The 15527-nt window shown below is 55.6% G+C and overlaps 1 protein-coding gene across 1 annotated transcript in view; it reads left to right on the top strand.

Moving 5' to 3' along the window:
- Positions 1–15521, top strand: part of SIPA1L3 (signal induced proliferation associated 1 like 3) — a 249360-nt gene extending 233839 nt beyond the window's left edge. The window contains exons 19-24 of the mRNA XM_077773636.1: positions 5225–5390; positions 6144–6390; positions 8925–9068; positions 12148–12283; positions 14000–14081; positions 15288–15521. Coding sequence (XP_077629762.1) covers positions 5225–5390; positions 6144–6390; positions 8925–9068; positions 12148–12283; positions 14000–14081; positions 15288–15431 — 919 coding nt within the window. The 3' untranslated portion in view covers positions 15432–15521. The remainder of the gene's footprint in view (positions 1–5224; positions 5391–6143; positions 6391–8924; positions 9069–12147; positions 12284–13999; positions 14082–15287) is intronic.
- Positions 15522–15527: the final 6 nt, after the last annotated feature.

The following is a 15527-nucleotide window of genomic DNA, read 5'->3' as shown; positions in this document are numbered from 1 at the left end:
CCATAGCAGGACGGGCCGCCCCCTCCCCCCATAGCAGGGTGCCCCTGCTCCTACAGACCTCTCCCAGCCATCCTTCCAGGACTATCTGCCCTCCGCCTGAGGTGCAGACCTGCCCTGTGTCCTCACCAGCTGCGCTGGCACAGCCCCCAGCTCAGATAGGCTGACAGCGTGCTAATTAGCTTAATTAACTTGGCCCCGAGGGAGCCGCCCCAGTTGGAGGCCAGAGCCCGGAGTCAGCTGGGAGCAGGCCCAGCCAAGTCGGAGCCGGTGGGCTCCTTCCACCTCTGGCCCTTGTGTCCCAGGGAAAGGGCGTCGCTGTTTGGCTCCTTACTGCAGAGCCTTCTTTGTAAGTTGTCTTTCTTCCCCACTGTAAGTGCTTTAACTCCACAGCACAGCAAAGTCCAAGCTCAGACAACACGGGCAAATTAGAGGTTATGTTCCGTGCTGTCGGTCAGACCTCGAGAGAAGGCACATCCTTCCGGGTGTTTTTTCATTTGCGCTTTGAAAGGTAAAACGTGCGCGGGATGCAAACCAAACTGGTACGAAAGGGTTGGCGGTACAAACGAAGCCTCTCTCCCTTCCCTGGCGCCCAGCCGTCCAGCGCCCCTCCCCACAGGCGTCCGGGGCTCCGTTTCTGCTGCACCCTTCCTGGAATGTCCCAAACGTGACGAAGCCCCCGTGATTGTGTGCTTCTTCCCCCACCCTCCTCTCCATTCATCAGTGTGACTCCCTGTGTCTACGCTTCTGCCTTTTTCTCTTGCTCTTTTCATACCTCGGTGATGGTTCCATATTAGCACCGAACAGGTGATCTCATTTTTTTTGAATAATCAGAGAGCGGGTCTGTTTTGCCCTCAGGGGTCATGAGGTTTTGACAATTATGGAGACCAGAGATCTTGAGGAACAGGAAGAAGATCAGAATGTGCGAGCGCAGTTGTGTTGGTTTTGTTAACCTGGAACTGATGTCACTTTAAATTATTGGTTAGAATTTGCCGTGTAGGAGGCGCATTGAAAAATTCTTCCAGGACAAAGAGAATTAAGAGCACAAATGATAGGTTTGACTCTCCAAAGGGAATTCCATCGTCCTTCTCCCCTTCAGACGCGTCCCGGCCGTGCATGGACAGTGTCAGGGCGCGGGAGCTGCAGCGCATGAGGTGTGTTGCTGAGCTGAGCGTGGGGGGAGGTGGTCGTAGCAGGACGTCTTCTGGCGAGCCAGCCTTCCACCGCAGAGTCAGGGACGCCCCCGTGAGTCCCAGTCCTGGGAGCTGGGAAGGCGATTTTTGCAAATAAACACAAATGAAATAGAGCACGGAAGGAATACTTGTGTTCTTTTGGCTTAACTTTTTAAGATACCTCTGTACTGTACTTTCTCCTCTTTCATAGAAGTCATTTAAGCTTTTGGAAGAGGGGCGCATGGCTGCCTCAGTCGGAAGAGTATGTGACTCTTGATCTTGGGGTTGTGAGTTCAGGCCCCACCATTGGGTGCAGAGATTACTTAAATAACATTTTTTTAAGAAAAGAAAGAGAAAGCGTACCTGGGTGGCTCAGTCGGGTAAGCGTCCAACTTTGGTTCAGGTCACGATCTTGCAGTTCATGAGTTTGAGCCTCGCATCGGGCTCTGTGCTGACAGCTCAGAGCCCGGAGCCTGCTTCGGATTCTGTGTCTCCTCCTCTTTCTACCCCTCCCCTGCTCACACTCTGTCTCTTTCTCTCAAAAATAAGTGAACCAAAAAAAAAGGAAGAGAAGAAGGTTGGAAAGGAGAAGGTAGGTAGGCAGGGGGGTTGGTTGGTTGGAAGGAAGGGAGGTTGGCTCCATGTGGTTCACACCGGACAGCTACTTGGGTGCTTGCAACATGGCGGGCCTCATTCCCCACACAGAACAGGATGCAGACAGTAGCAGATGAGGCAGGAGTGGGACCACAAGCACACAGGTACCCACGACAAACTGCCAGGAGGTGAATAAGTGTAGCAGCACTCAGGATTGTGTGATCAAGTACACCCGACCTGGGAGGGAGCACCGGAGGGTTGAGTGGTCAGGGGAGGCCTCTCTGAGGAGGCAACATCTGAGATAAGCTGGATGGATGAGAAGCTGCCATTCATGGGGAATGTCGGTGAGGGCACTCCAGGCAGACATGGCAGCCAGTGCAAAGGCCCTGGGGCAGGAACGTGGCTGGCATGTTTAAGGAGCATTGGGAGGCCTGTATGGGAGGAGATGAGGGCAGAGGCAGAGCAGGGAGTATCATCAAGGATCTCATAGGTGTGGTGAGACACGTTCTTAGAAAGTGAATCCCCAACGGTACCCGTCTTTTGGAGCTGAGAGTTTGGTAAATTTTAATATATCAAACTAAGCTGTATGTAAGCGTAGTTATTGCTAAAAATGATTTCATGGTATACATACCACTTCTTTACTTCTGCGATGTATCTGGGAGAACCTCTTTCGGTGTCATGTGGATCAGGTCCGGCTCTCTTACTCTGCGGGACCATCATCCTTCCTTGGGAGGCTTCACCCTTCCCCTGCTGGCCAATTCTGTGTTTGCCTCACAGATAGGACCCCGTGACGCGTCCGTGTCCCCTCGGCACATGTAGGTAGGCTCACACAGGCCTTCCTGAAGGCCACCCTCCCAGAAGTACAACCCCCAGGGCCGAGAGCACACACGTTTGAAAGTGTTCTGTGGGGGGTTTGCAGCCCTCCCAGAGGACGGCCTTGTAATGGTGCCCCGTTTCTTGCCATAGACAAGCTGAGGTCCTGGCCTGCTCTCCCTCCAGGAGAGATGGGCCCTGCACGGAGTCCCGCACTCCGCCCTCCTCCTTGCAGGGGATTCTGGAAAATAGCGAAACCCCTTTAGCAGGGGGAGGGGTAAGCCCACTTCCAGCTCCCATGGGAGGAGCTCACTGAGGGTATATGCTCTTTCTCTGTCTCTCTTTTGGATCGAAAGCTTTTCATTTGCTTGGAGAACGCTGTAATGGAGCCAGCATTAGCCTAGACCAGGAATTCTAATTTGGGGAGGACTGTGACCTGAGAAGGAAAAAAGCTTGCCACCCTCTCTTCCTTCTTTTGTTAAAATCCCGAGGTGGCAGCTGAGAAAATGAGAAAGAAAATACAGACTTCAAAACCCTCAGGAGCCCTAGACATCTTATTTCTTCCTGGGTTCAAAGACTTTTTCTTTCTCGAGTTGCAGAATGATAAAGTTCAGGTGTCACCTTTTTTAAAACTAGTTGTTAAAATGATTATGATTGCGATAGCGATTATGGTAAAAGAAATTGAGACAGTTCAGAAGGATATCAGATAAAGAGTGAAAATCCCATCTTCCCACCTCCTAAAAAGACTCCTCCTTCCCAGAGGTAATTTACCACTGTTCATAATTTCTTCCACAACTTTTCTTCTGCACAACACGATTGTGTTCCACATACTGTGCATCCTTTATAGGCCATGTCTATGATACAAATACAGCAGTCAAGTACAGTGGTAACACCCATGGCCTTGGCTAGAATTCTGACTCCTCTACTTGCACAAGCTGTGGGACTTTGGACACCTGTTATATAGTTACTTTAGTCTCTTTGCACCTCAGTCTCCCATCTGTAAAATGGGAATAACAGTACTAGTGGCTCTCGGGGAGGCTGCTGTGCAGATTCAGCAAGTTGGTGTGCATGGAGCCCTCAGGGTGGTGAACAGGGCCTGGTACCCACTGCGGGGCTGTCAGCTGTCATTGTTTCCCTCCTGGTGACACCTCAGGTCAGGGACCCAGTTTTCACCAGGAACGTAAGACTGAAGCCCAAAGGCTGGGCCAGAATCTGAGAGCCAGCGGAAGCCTTGGGGGGATGTGCCAGGAGTGGAGGCCATGGAGCCCCAGGGGAACCCGAGGGGAGCCAGAGGATGACGGCCTGTGGGGCCAGCAGAGGGGGCAGGGGAGCAGCCCAGGAGTGTGCGCAGCTCGGGCCAGCCTCCAGTAAGCAGTTGGAAATTCTTCCCAAGCATTGGCTGTGTTGGGTGCCAGCCGCCACTTTCCAGCAATCCCTACAATGCTGGGAGTTCAGCTCACTCTCCAGAGGGTCAGAGGGTGGTACCTGTGGTCTCAACAGGCACGACTCAGACCCAGGCCTGTCCACCTCTGGGGCTCCTGCTTTTAGCCCTAGGCTGTGCCTCAGTGGCCTTTAGACGGCAGTGTTCTGGAAGGCAATATGGGGTCAGCTTTGGGTGCTGAAGAAGATGGGTGATTTGAGTGACTTCTGGAACGGGAGGGAAGCCCAGTAGAAGAGTGGGGATGGTGGCTATCAGGGGCCCAAGGGCCCTGCGCAGGGTTCAGGTGCCTCGTCTCTGGATCCTCCCAGCCACCCCATGATTCATGGACTCTCTTAGCCCACATGACAGATGAGGAAACCAAAGTTAGAGACATCTGATGACGGACTCTGGGGCCCCTGGCCAGAAGTCTGCTCTCCGTGGCCCAGCACTTACCCATGGGGACCTGACTCCCAGGAGGTTGTCCCTCTGGGAGACCCCCTGAGACTCCATCTGTCTTCTGCAGTTGGAAGTCCTGGTCTGGGCCACCCTCATCTCTCAGCCTAACAACTGCAGGAACTTTCTCACTGTCTCCCTCCTCCCATTCTCGGCCCCATTTCCATAAGGGTCACTTTTCCATCCAGCCACCAGCATGATCCTTCTAAAAAATCACGAATCAGGACCTCACACTCACAAGCTCAGAATCTCAGAGGCTCCTCAGATGCAGTCCCAGGGCTCCTCTGTGGCTCGTTCCTGCAGGATCCGTCCCGTCCCCTCCCAGACCTCCCCTCACACCGTCCATCCCCTCCCTCCCTGTCCCCTCACTCAGACCGCTCCACTGTGCGCCCCTCCACTCCTCACTTACCAGGCTTGAGCCTCTCGTAGCCCAGCACCTGCTGTTCCCTCCTCCTGGAGTGCTCCTGCTTCCCCCCAGACTTCTGTCCATTTATTCATTGTCGGTCTCCCAGACTGGGGTCAGCGCCATGTTCGCTGCTGTGTGAACGAGCACGGAACAAGGCGTGGCCCAGAGCAGGTTCCCAGGAGATAGAAACCCTTACGGGACAGTGAATGGAGAGAGTGAATGCTGCCCCCTCCCCCAGCTCACCATCACCAGGGGACATGGAGAAGGCTGTGACCCCTTACCCGGTGGCAGTGGCAGCCGGCCTTAGGTCAGGACTGCTTTGAGAGCAGCTCCCCGAAGACCCCTCTGACCCCGTTCCTGTCATTCTAGGCAGGTGGACACCAACACGAAAAATGTCTTCGGGCAGCCGCGGTTGAGGGCGTCCCTCCGAGACCTCCGCTCCCCACGGAAGAACTACAAATCCACCATCGAGGACGACCTGAAGAAACTCATCATCATGGACAACCTGGCGCCGGAACAGGAGAGGGACGCGGGAGTACGTGGGGGCCGCCCCACACAGGCGCGCGCGGTCCCACAGGCCAGGCGGTCATGGGAGGCGAGGGAGGAGGACAGGGCCCCCCCACAGTCGCTCCGGCTCCCCCGCTGCCCGTAGCCTCCACCTGCGGCGCTGCCAGCCCCGTGTGGGCGTGTGTGGCCTCGTAGTCAGGGGTCGGGCCATCACATTGGTCAGGGACCGAGTGGCAACATAAGCCAGCCTCGGCGGGCACGTGGGACGTTTCTTCCACACTCGGGTGGCCTGTATGACTGGGAAGGGGTGCTCTTAACTGGCTCTCGTGTCTCTCTCATGAGCTGGAAGCAGCCTCCGCTCCCCTGCCAAACTCTACGGGCCAAGAGTGGAGGCAGGGTTCGCAGGGAAATTCAGGCTCTTGTTACCCAAAGGCGGGGGGAGTGTCAGGCTCCCTTAGACACTGTCAGCTTCCCTCCACTCTCGTGCCCGCCTGCTGCTGGTTGGCTGCGCTCTCCTGTGTCCCCAGTGGTCCCCACCGATGCCTGACACTGCCTTCCCTAACCTTACTGGAGCGGGAGGGAGGCATTGGCCTCCGGAGGACCGGAACCCTGGGGAGGAGCTATCCCCAGGGGAAGCCTGGGGTGCTTTGAGCAGGAAGGGGCAGAAACAGATGCTGGGTGGGTCAGAAGCACAGCCGTCCAGGACGGGAAGATGGCCTCTGAGGACAGTGACCGCGAGCCAGGCTGTGGTTGCGGCCCGTGACCAACCCTGTCTCGACAGCAGTCCCCGCAGAAGAGCCTGCAGCGGACATTGTCAGATGAGAGTCTGTGCAGCGGGCGGCGGGAACCCGGCTTCGCCAATCCCGCCAGCCTGGAGCCAGGCCTGCCCAGTGACGTGCTCTTCAGCAGCACCTGCGCCTTCCCCTCCAGCACGCTGCCCGCCCGCCGCCAGCACCAGCACCCCCACCCACCCGGCGGCGGCCCCGGCGGTGGCCCTGCGACCGGCAATGGCTTCCCAGAGAAGAAATGTGAGCACGGGCCCCCTGGGGCTGGCGGGGGGGCAGGGGGGACAGCCAGCACTGGAGATCGTCCATGTTGCTGGGTACTGAGGGTGGGGCACTGGGTGTCCCCCACAGAGCAGGGGACTGTCGGCCAAGTATCCGGGGGTCACCTATAAGTCTGGAGGGCCCTGAGGATGAGGCCTCACAGCAGATGCTCCCCAGCTCCCATCCAGCACCAGGCAGGTGGCCTCATGAATGTTTGTTTTCTTACCTGATTGCCCCCTAGTCTGCCAGCTTTTGGAGGGAGGGTGTGTAGGGGTGTGACTCACCATCCTTTTATTCATCCAGCCACGAAGGGGGCACCGCGCCCACGGCCCCCGTCAGAACCCATGCACCATCCTGGGCGGGTCCACCCCGCAATCCCTTACTCACAACCCCAAACACTCTAAAACCGAGAGGCGAGGCAGAAATTTGAGCCAAGCTCACTGAGCAGCCACACCCAACCCAGACGGACATAAGGCTATTTATTTGTTGTCCTTCTCTACCCCATTTGGTGCGAGTGACGGTGAACTTGACTGCAGGACGCTGGTGTGTTGGATATGGGGTGCTGCCCAGCCCTTCTGGGTGTGTATGTAATAGCACCTGCACAGCTTTCTCCGATTCAAACAGGTCCTGACTTCGGAGATGTGTCCCCAGGGGTTTTGGCCGAGGGCTGTGTCCTGTATCATTGGGATGGAGCCTCCCCAAAGTCTGCTGTCACTCAGTCCCGATCTCAGCTCTAGACGAATCTACCCCTCACGGCATTAAACTGAGACTCAGATTAATGTGTTGAAAATGCTCAGCACAATTCCTGATATGCAGGAAAAGCACTAGCTATTTTTTTATTTTTTATTTTTTTATTATTGAGAGATAGAGCATGAGCAGGGGAGGGACAAAGAGAAGGGGAGACATAGAATCTGAAGGAGGCTCCGGCCTCTGAGCTGTCAGCATAGAACCCAATGTGGGGCTCAAACTCACCAACCATGAGATCATGATCTGAGCTGAAGTCAGACACTTAACTGACTGAGCCCCCCAGGTGCCCCTAGCTATCCATTATTTTGTTAGCATTCAACCATCTGGAGCAAGCATTTTTTTTTTTAATTTTTTTTCTTAATGTTTATTTAGTTTTGAGAGGGAGACACAGTGTGAGTGGGGGAGGGTCAGAGAGAGAGAGGGAGACACAATTTGAAGCAGGCTCCAGGCTCTGAGCTGTCAGCACAGAGCCCAACACGGAGCTTGAACCCACGAACTGTGAGTTCATGACCTGAGCTGAAGTTGGCTGCTTAACCGACTGAGCCACCCAGACGCCCCTGGAGCAAGCATTTTAATCCATCAGAAGTCAGGCTTGTACCTCTGGACCAAAGAGCAGGTTTAGAACAGAGTATTAACAAGGACCTTATAAACCCCAAAGCCTCATGAGGTTGGGCTTAGAGCTGGGTCCGTGTCTGGCCACGCGGTCCAGAGGCACTTGCCGCTACCAGACAATGTGAATGTGGGCGCAGCGTCTTGCTCTGAGTACAGCGTGGGGTCATAACAGCACCTCCCTCCTGGCCAGTTGGAGGTGAGGCTGGGAGATGATCCCCATGGCACACCCTGCCTGGGTCCCCTCCTGACCTCTCGGTGCCCCACTGCAGTCCCCTGTCCCCTCCCCTGTGGCAGCTGTGAGGCCTTAGCAGCCTGAGGCCCAGAGCCGACAGCCGGCACGTGGGACACGGCCGATGGCTGCAGCAAATGCAGCTGTGGGTGCTGTCACTCCCAGGGACCTCTTTTGTCTGTCCGGCCCGTCAACACAAGGATCTAGCAGCTCTCCCCATGGTGACCCTGCCACGACCACACACTGTCCACAGTGACGACCTGGTGCCGTGTCCTCCACGGGTCCTCCAGAAACATGCTTCAGGCACGTCCCCTGCCTTCCCATCTCAGGGCCAGCTTCCGAATCCTGAAGCCCCCCCTGCACCCTTCTCTGGCTCTCACTCACCTCCCCTCTTCAGGAAAGTCGTCTGCATGTACAAAATAGATCCAGGAACTACCCCCACAGCTGAGTACCCCCCGCCCCACAGCCTCACCCATCCTGTCCACTGGCCTCTCCCCCCTGGACCATGACGGCCTCCTCACGGTCTCCCTGCTCCCCGCCCCAGCGCGCTCCGTCCTCCACACACAGCCAGAGAGGGCCTGTGAACACCTCTGTCAAGTCCCATCCCTCCTCGCTCAGAGCCCGCCTGTGGCTGCATCCCACTCAGAGCAGAAGACAAAGTCCCCCTGACCCACGAGGCCCCACACAGCCCAGCCCCATCACCTCTGACTTCACCTCCCACTCCTCTGTCCCGCTCACTGTGTCCCCACCCTCGTAAACACTTGATATTCTCACCCCCTTACCTGCTGGCGTCCATCATCTTCTAATAATTATACAAATCATATGTGCTGTAACAGTTCCATAATGTTACATACTACAGAAAGTTTGCTTCCTTCACGTTGTCATTCACCCCTATCTCCCATCTCTCGTCTCCGCTCTTCCTACCCAGCCACCATCTCAGCCTCGGAGCTCTCACTGGCCGACGGGCGGGACCGGCCACTGCGACGCCTTGACCCCGGCATGATGCCACTGCCTGACACGGCCGCTGGCCTGGAGTGGTCCAGCCTGGTAAATGCAGCTAAGGCATACGAAGGTAGGCACCTTCCACCCAACCTGTCCCGATCCCTACCAACCCCCTGCTCTGTTCTAGAAGGGTCAGTGGAGGGCCCTGGGGGTTTGAAGTGGGACACGCTCAGGATCCAGAATTAGGGGGAACGGGGTTCACATCCTGCCCTGTCACTTACTCACTGTGCCATCCTGAGCAAGTGTCTTTGTCTCTCTGGTCTCATTACCTCAAATACAAAGCAAGAATGTGACTTGTGCCCACTGCCTGGGGCTATAGTGAGGATTACAGGAAACTGTGTGTAAAACACGTCAGGCACAGAACAAGCCCTCAACAGATAGTGCCTTATGTGATATCACCAGGCAGACTTGTAATAACCCAAATTGTATTTAGATTTGCTTTGGCTGCAACTGACAGAAAACCCAAATTAACAATGACTTAAACAGGCAAGATTTTATGCAGGTACAAAGTCCTGAGGCAGGTGGCGTGGGCCTGGTGAGACACATCCAGAAATTCATTAGGGTGCAGGCTCGAACCCTCTGCCATTTCCAGATAGCCTCACCCTCACGGTCCAAGGTGGCTGCCAGAGCTCTGGACATCGTGTCCAGTTCCGCCCAGCAGGGGAGAAGACACACCTCCTCCATTTAAGGATGTCTCCAAGCCTGATGCTCGCCCTGCACTTACTTCCCAGTGGCCAGAGTGTCACACACAGCCCCACCTAGTAGCCTCTGGGCAGGCTGGGAAATGAGGCCATGTGCCCAACTAAAATTTGGGACTTGTTATTCTGGAAAAAGGGAAAACAGGTAACAAGAGACAGCTAATAACCTCTGCCATTTCCTTCCCATGTAACCTTGAGGGAACAGCTTTCTTTTTCTAAGAGTCAGTTACTCAACTGTAAAATGGGACTTACAATGATCCCTAACAGACACAGACATGTTCTTCTGGCTTATTTTTTCATCTTTTCGACTATAGCTTTGCTGTCCTTCCTCCAGGAGGTCCTCCCTGATATCCCCTATCAGGGGTTATCATCGGTTCACTTACTGATTCCACAAACTAGATGCTGGCGTTTCCCCCCCCCATCACAAGTCACTGATAGTTTTGGGCTGAACGTTACTTGGGTCCAGGACTTTGGGAGGGAGGGGCAGAGATGGGGCCCAACATGGGATGTGAAAGGTGAAGGCACGGTGGCCTCCTGAGGGAGGAGAGGTCAGGCGCAGTTAAAAAGGAAAGCAGAGCCCACTGCCTGGGTTTGAACCCAGCTTTGCCACTAGTGAGCACTGTGATGAGCGGTCAGCCTCTGCTGCCTCAGTTTGCTCATCTGTAAAGTCAGATGATGTTCCTACTGCAAAGTGGCTGTGAGCAGTAATGAATTTTCACAGCCTCCCTGCACTTACACAAGTGAGTGCCACTGGGGGGCGCCGATGGGGCTCAGTCGGTTCAGCATCCGACTTCAGTTCCGGTCGTGATCTCGTGGTTCATGAGTTCGAGCCCCACGTTGGGCTCTCTGCTGACAGCTCAGAGCCTGGAACCTGCTTCGGATTCTGTGTCTCCCTCTCTCTCTGCCCCTCCCCCGCTTGCACTCTGTCTCTCTCAAAAATAAAACATTTAAAAAAAATTTTTTTTAAATGAGTGTCACCATTTATGGCACCTGCATAATCCAGTTTCAGGATCCAGGAAGAGAATCTGAGGGCCCTTATCAGCTGTCCTCTCCAGGTCTCCACGGGGACCCCAGGGGGTCTCACAGCTGCCTTTGGGGGCCCTCATTCCCTGGGTTTCCTGAGCAATGGGCTCTTTATTTGATGGGGTGCAAGGGGAGTGTGGGGGCCATGTCCCAGGAGGAATGCAGGGGGAGGTGCCAGGCACGGGGCCACCCCCTCACCCCCCCAGGGTGTCTGGCGTCCTGGGCCAGGATCACTGGTTCTGTGGGAAGCAGCCAGGAAGCTCCAGGCCTCTCCCTGGAGACTCAGATGCCAGCAGATGTCTGGAAGGCAGAGCTGTCCCAACACTGACCCCCAGCTACGGGCTTCTGGGAGGGGCTGGGGCAGCCAAAGCCCCCTCCCCCAGCGGCCGCTTCATTTCCCCCCGAGACTGAGCCCTGCATCAGGCCCTGAGCTGACAGATTGGAGCCTACTTGGGATTCTTTCTCCCTCTCTCTCTGCCCCTCTCCCACTCAAGCATTTTCTCTTTCTCTCTTTCTTATAAATAAGCCTCGAAGATAGATAGATAGATAGATAGATAGATAGATAGATAGATAGATAGATAGATAGATAGATAGATAGATAGATAGATAAAAATAAATGCAGATCACCCAACGGGTCTAGGTTTGGACCTGAGAATTGAGCTTTAAAGGCCCTGTGATTTCTTTTCTCTCTTCAGCATACATGGTATTTATTCTCTGTCTTCTCTTTCTGCTTTTGAAGTTTCACAGATCTTCTCAAAACTACAGTGTAAATGAATCCCCATGTACTTACCACCCAGCTTCAACCTCATCCTCTTTTGGCCGTTTTTTCATACCATTTGTTTGTTGATGAAACCAGGTCATTTATGCTGAATGTGGGTGATTCCTCTGTCACACTGCCATTTTTACTTGTTCCTGTCCCTTGCATTTTGCGTGAACTGGTCACTGGGTCCAGCGTCTTGCTCAGAATCGGGATGGGATTTTGTTGTTAGTGTCATTTGGTTTGGTTTTTTGGTTGGCGCCCATCCTACATGTATGATCTAACAAGAGTGATGGGGGGGGCATGCAGCGCCTTGGTGGCTCAGTCAGTTTAGTGTCCAGCTTCGGCTCAGGCCATGATCTCACAGTTCATGGGTTTGAGCCCCGCATTGGGCTCTGTGCTGACAGCTCACAGCCTAGAGCCTGCTTTGGATTCTGTGTCTCCCTCTCTCTCTGTTCATGCCCTGCCTGGGCTCTCTCTGTCTCTCAAAAATAAACATTAAAAAAAAAATTTTTTTAATTAAAAAAAAAAAAGTGATTGGAAGTACCGCAGAGGTTTGGGCGGGAGGTGTGCAGGAAAAGGTGGTTAGTCAGTGGGGCGGGGGTGCAGAGGGAGGAGGCGCTGGGAGCCCTACTGACCCCTCTCCCCTCTCCCCTCTCTCTGCCTGGCAGTGCAAAGAGCTGTCTCACTCTTCTCCCTCAATGACCCAGCTCTGAGCCCGGAGGTCCCACCTGCACACAGTCCTGTCCACAGCCACCTGAGCCTGGAGAGGGGGCCCCCAACCCCCAGGACCACCCCTACCATGAGGTAAGTTTTCCCTGGGAACACCTGGTGGCCCAGCAACCTGAGCCCTGAGGGCCGCAGGCCTGCCCCGTGAAGGGGCCAGAAGGGGCCCCGGGCAGCTGAGGGACAGCCGGGAGGCAGCCGCCGCTTGTCATCCCCCACCACCCCCTCCCATTAGCCGAGGGGCATCTGCTCCTCTGCCCTGACGGACTTGGGAGTAACCCACACCCCGGGTGAGGTGACCAAGTGCCGGTTAGCCCCGTCCTTCTGGATGGAGACGTAATCCATATGGTCAGCTGACCTCCAACTTTGAAAACCCTCTGAGTAGTGCCCCCCGCTGCGTCCTCCCCCATCCCTTCCTCCCTGCCTTTGATCTCCCCTCTGTCTGCCCCTGGGTGTCCTCTGCACATCCCGGAATTATGCAGATGGCCACCTGACAGTTCCCGTTTGCCTCTCCCCTGGCGGCCCGCGCTGGGCCAGCTCTGGACCCAGCGCTGACGGAGGCCGAGGCCCCACCCGCATGAGGCTTCCCGCGGGGAGAGGAGGACATGGAGACAGACGTCTCACATGGGTCATCGCACATTAGTGCAACAGATTGGGCCACACTAGCTTCGCAGAGAAGACAATTAAAAGGAGGGAGATGGGACGGCAATGGCATGTTTGCACGTCCGTGGGTTTAAATGGTACCTTCCACACTTGTGTGCACACTCCCCATGCAGGCGTACCTCAGACGTGCACTGTACTTGATGGGCAAATTTAGCAATTTTCGCGGGAAATTTTGATTCTCCTGGTTTTGGGTGGGGTTTTTTTTTTCCTCTTCTTCACACCACTCTTTTCACTGGCTTTAAATCTTAACCTCCACCAAAGATGCCGCCCGACTGAAATCACAGGAACTCGGCACTTAGAGATGTGCCAGTGCAGTGAGGGCAGGAACAGGTTGGCTGTGAGAAGGGCAGGACTGTGGGCTCTGAGCGAGCTCCTGGGTTCCCTCTGCCCCTGAGCTGACCCTCTCCCGCCTGCCCTGCAGCCGCAGGCACCCAGGAACCAGGACCCTGGTGGGAAGAAAGGGGCAAGAAGGCCGGAGGGCTGAGTCCTCCTCCCCCTTCTCACCCTCCCCCACCTCTGCAGCGCCCTGTGGAGCCACCAGTCCCACAGGAAGGGGCTGCCTGCTCTCCTCTGCAGGGGCCGGGCAGGCCAGGGCTGGGTTCTGGGGTGCAGCGTTCCCACCTGAGCCAGGGCATCCTCCTCTGCCTGGCAGGTAATGACATGGTGACCTCCCAGACCACACTAGGCGAGGAGCTCTGTTAGACTGAGACTGTGTCCAGTGCAGGGCAGGCTCTCTGTCATGGGGTCACTGTCGTCATCTTTGTCCGTGTACCCCATTCCTGTCCTCATGTTCGGTTGCCTGTGGCAGCCACGGTGCCCAGGTCGGGCAGGTGCTCAGTGGAGGTGTCTGTGAGGCAGGTTCTGGTATTGTTCCATGTGAGGTGCTCACACCTAAAGCACACACGTGGTCCAGGCCCGGGGGGAGGCACGCCTCAGGGTGGCCGCACACACGGCCTTTGACAGGCTGCCGCAGCCCCGTCCACCTCCACCGATCTGCTCTCTGGGTAGAGTGCATCAGGGAGGAGGGCTGGCTCCTTTCCGGCTTCCCCCAGGGTGTCCTGTACCCGTCGTTCCTCTGGAACCCTCCCGGGGCCTGGTGGGCCTCGGGTCTCACCCTGTCCCTTGTCTTTCCAGCGAGGAGCCGCCCCTGGACCTGACAGGCAAGGTGTACCAGCTGGAAGTGATGCTGAAGCAGCTGCACACTGACCTCCAGAAGGTGAGGCCGCCAGGCAGGCACCCCTCCCGGTGCACATTCCCTGTTCCACGTCCCAGATATTCGGGGCTCGGGGTGGGCAGCAAGGCTGCACCCTCTGTCCCCACCCGACCCCTTCCATTCTAGGGGAGACCGCCCAGCTTTGAGTGTAGTCTGAGTGAAGAGTAGAAAGTGACCGTGCCAAAGGCTGGGAAGCACATGGAGGAAACCCTCCTACAGTCTCGGAGGAAGAACACATTGGCCCCCGCCTCTTTGGAGGGCAGCTGGACGATAGTTATCAAAAAATCTAATTGTCTACCTTGATCTAATAGTCCCGCTTGTAGGAATTTGTCCAGCAGAATTTCAAGCATAGGTACAGAGATCCGTGAGCAAGGATGCTCTTTGCTGCTCTGTTGGCAATAAAAAAATTGGAGCCAGTGCAGCTGTCCCTCCATGGGAGAATGGTTACATAAAGGACAGGACACCCAGGCAGTGGAATATTCTGCAACCAATTAAAATAATGGCAGGAATTCATAGATTTACTAACATACAAAAGAAGTCCAATAACTTAAGTAAAAACTGAGCAAGCTACAGAACTATTTCCTAGAACATCATCATACTTAAAAAAATTAACATCTGCAGGTCAGAGGGTTATCTAGAAGGCAACGTTCCAAATTGTTCACTATACTTACCTCCAGGGTGTAGAAGAATGAGGAGTGAAATAAGAGCAGAGAACTTCTACTTGTTGCTTTATATACTTCCGGGCAAAAAACAAAAAGGTGGCAGAGTATAATGTGCCAGCCTCAAGCACAGGAATCCTAGGGGCCCAGGTTCAAATCCCACCCCACCATTTAATAATGCATGACCTTGGACAAGTCAGCGGCCTTCGAAGTGACACATCCTGGAAGGGCGTCTCAGAAAGGCCCGGGGAGCCTGTACAACAGGCAGCCTGCGTCCGCATCCCAGGCTCCCCGCTTGCCATTGGGAGAGGTTTGGTCTCCTCTCCCAAGAGCCTGAGGCTAACAGTCCCCGAGTCCTTGGATGGCCATGAGGGTAAAACGGGGTGATGGTAACTACAGTGAGCTCTGTGTTGGAAGAGTTGAGGAAAGAGCCCAGCGAGACCAGGCGGCCTGCCCCCGGTTACGCAGCCGTTGGGACACGTGGCCGGGGCTCGAACCCCCAGCCGCCTGGCTCAGGGGGCCCTGTCCTGACGCCGGCCCCGCCCCGCAGGAGAAGCAGGACAAGGCTGTGCTGCAGTCGGAGGTGGCCAGCCTGCGCCAGAACAACCAGCGCCTGCAGGAGGAGTCCCAGGCCGCCAGCGAGCAGCTGCGCAAGTTCGCCGAGATCTTCTGCCGGGAGAAGAAGGAGCTCTGAGGCGGCGAGCCACCCCCCGCCCCTGCCCGGGCCGGCTGCGGGCTCCCGCTCTCCCGTCTCCATTGGCTTGTTCCCAGCGGCAGGCGTGACCACGAC

The sequence above is a fragment of the Crocuta crocuta genome, unplaced genomic scaffold (genome assembly GCF_008692635.1).
Source record: "Crocuta crocuta isolate KB4526 unplaced genomic scaffold, BGI_CrCroc_1.0 scaffold267, whole genome shotgun sequence".
Classification (NCBI taxonomy): domain Eukaryota; kingdom Metazoa; phylum Chordata; class Mammalia; order Carnivora; family Hyaenidae; genus Crocuta; species Crocuta crocuta.
The sequence above is the reverse complement of the archived record's forward strand: the minus strand, read 5'-3'. Positions and strand labels throughout refer to the sequence as shown.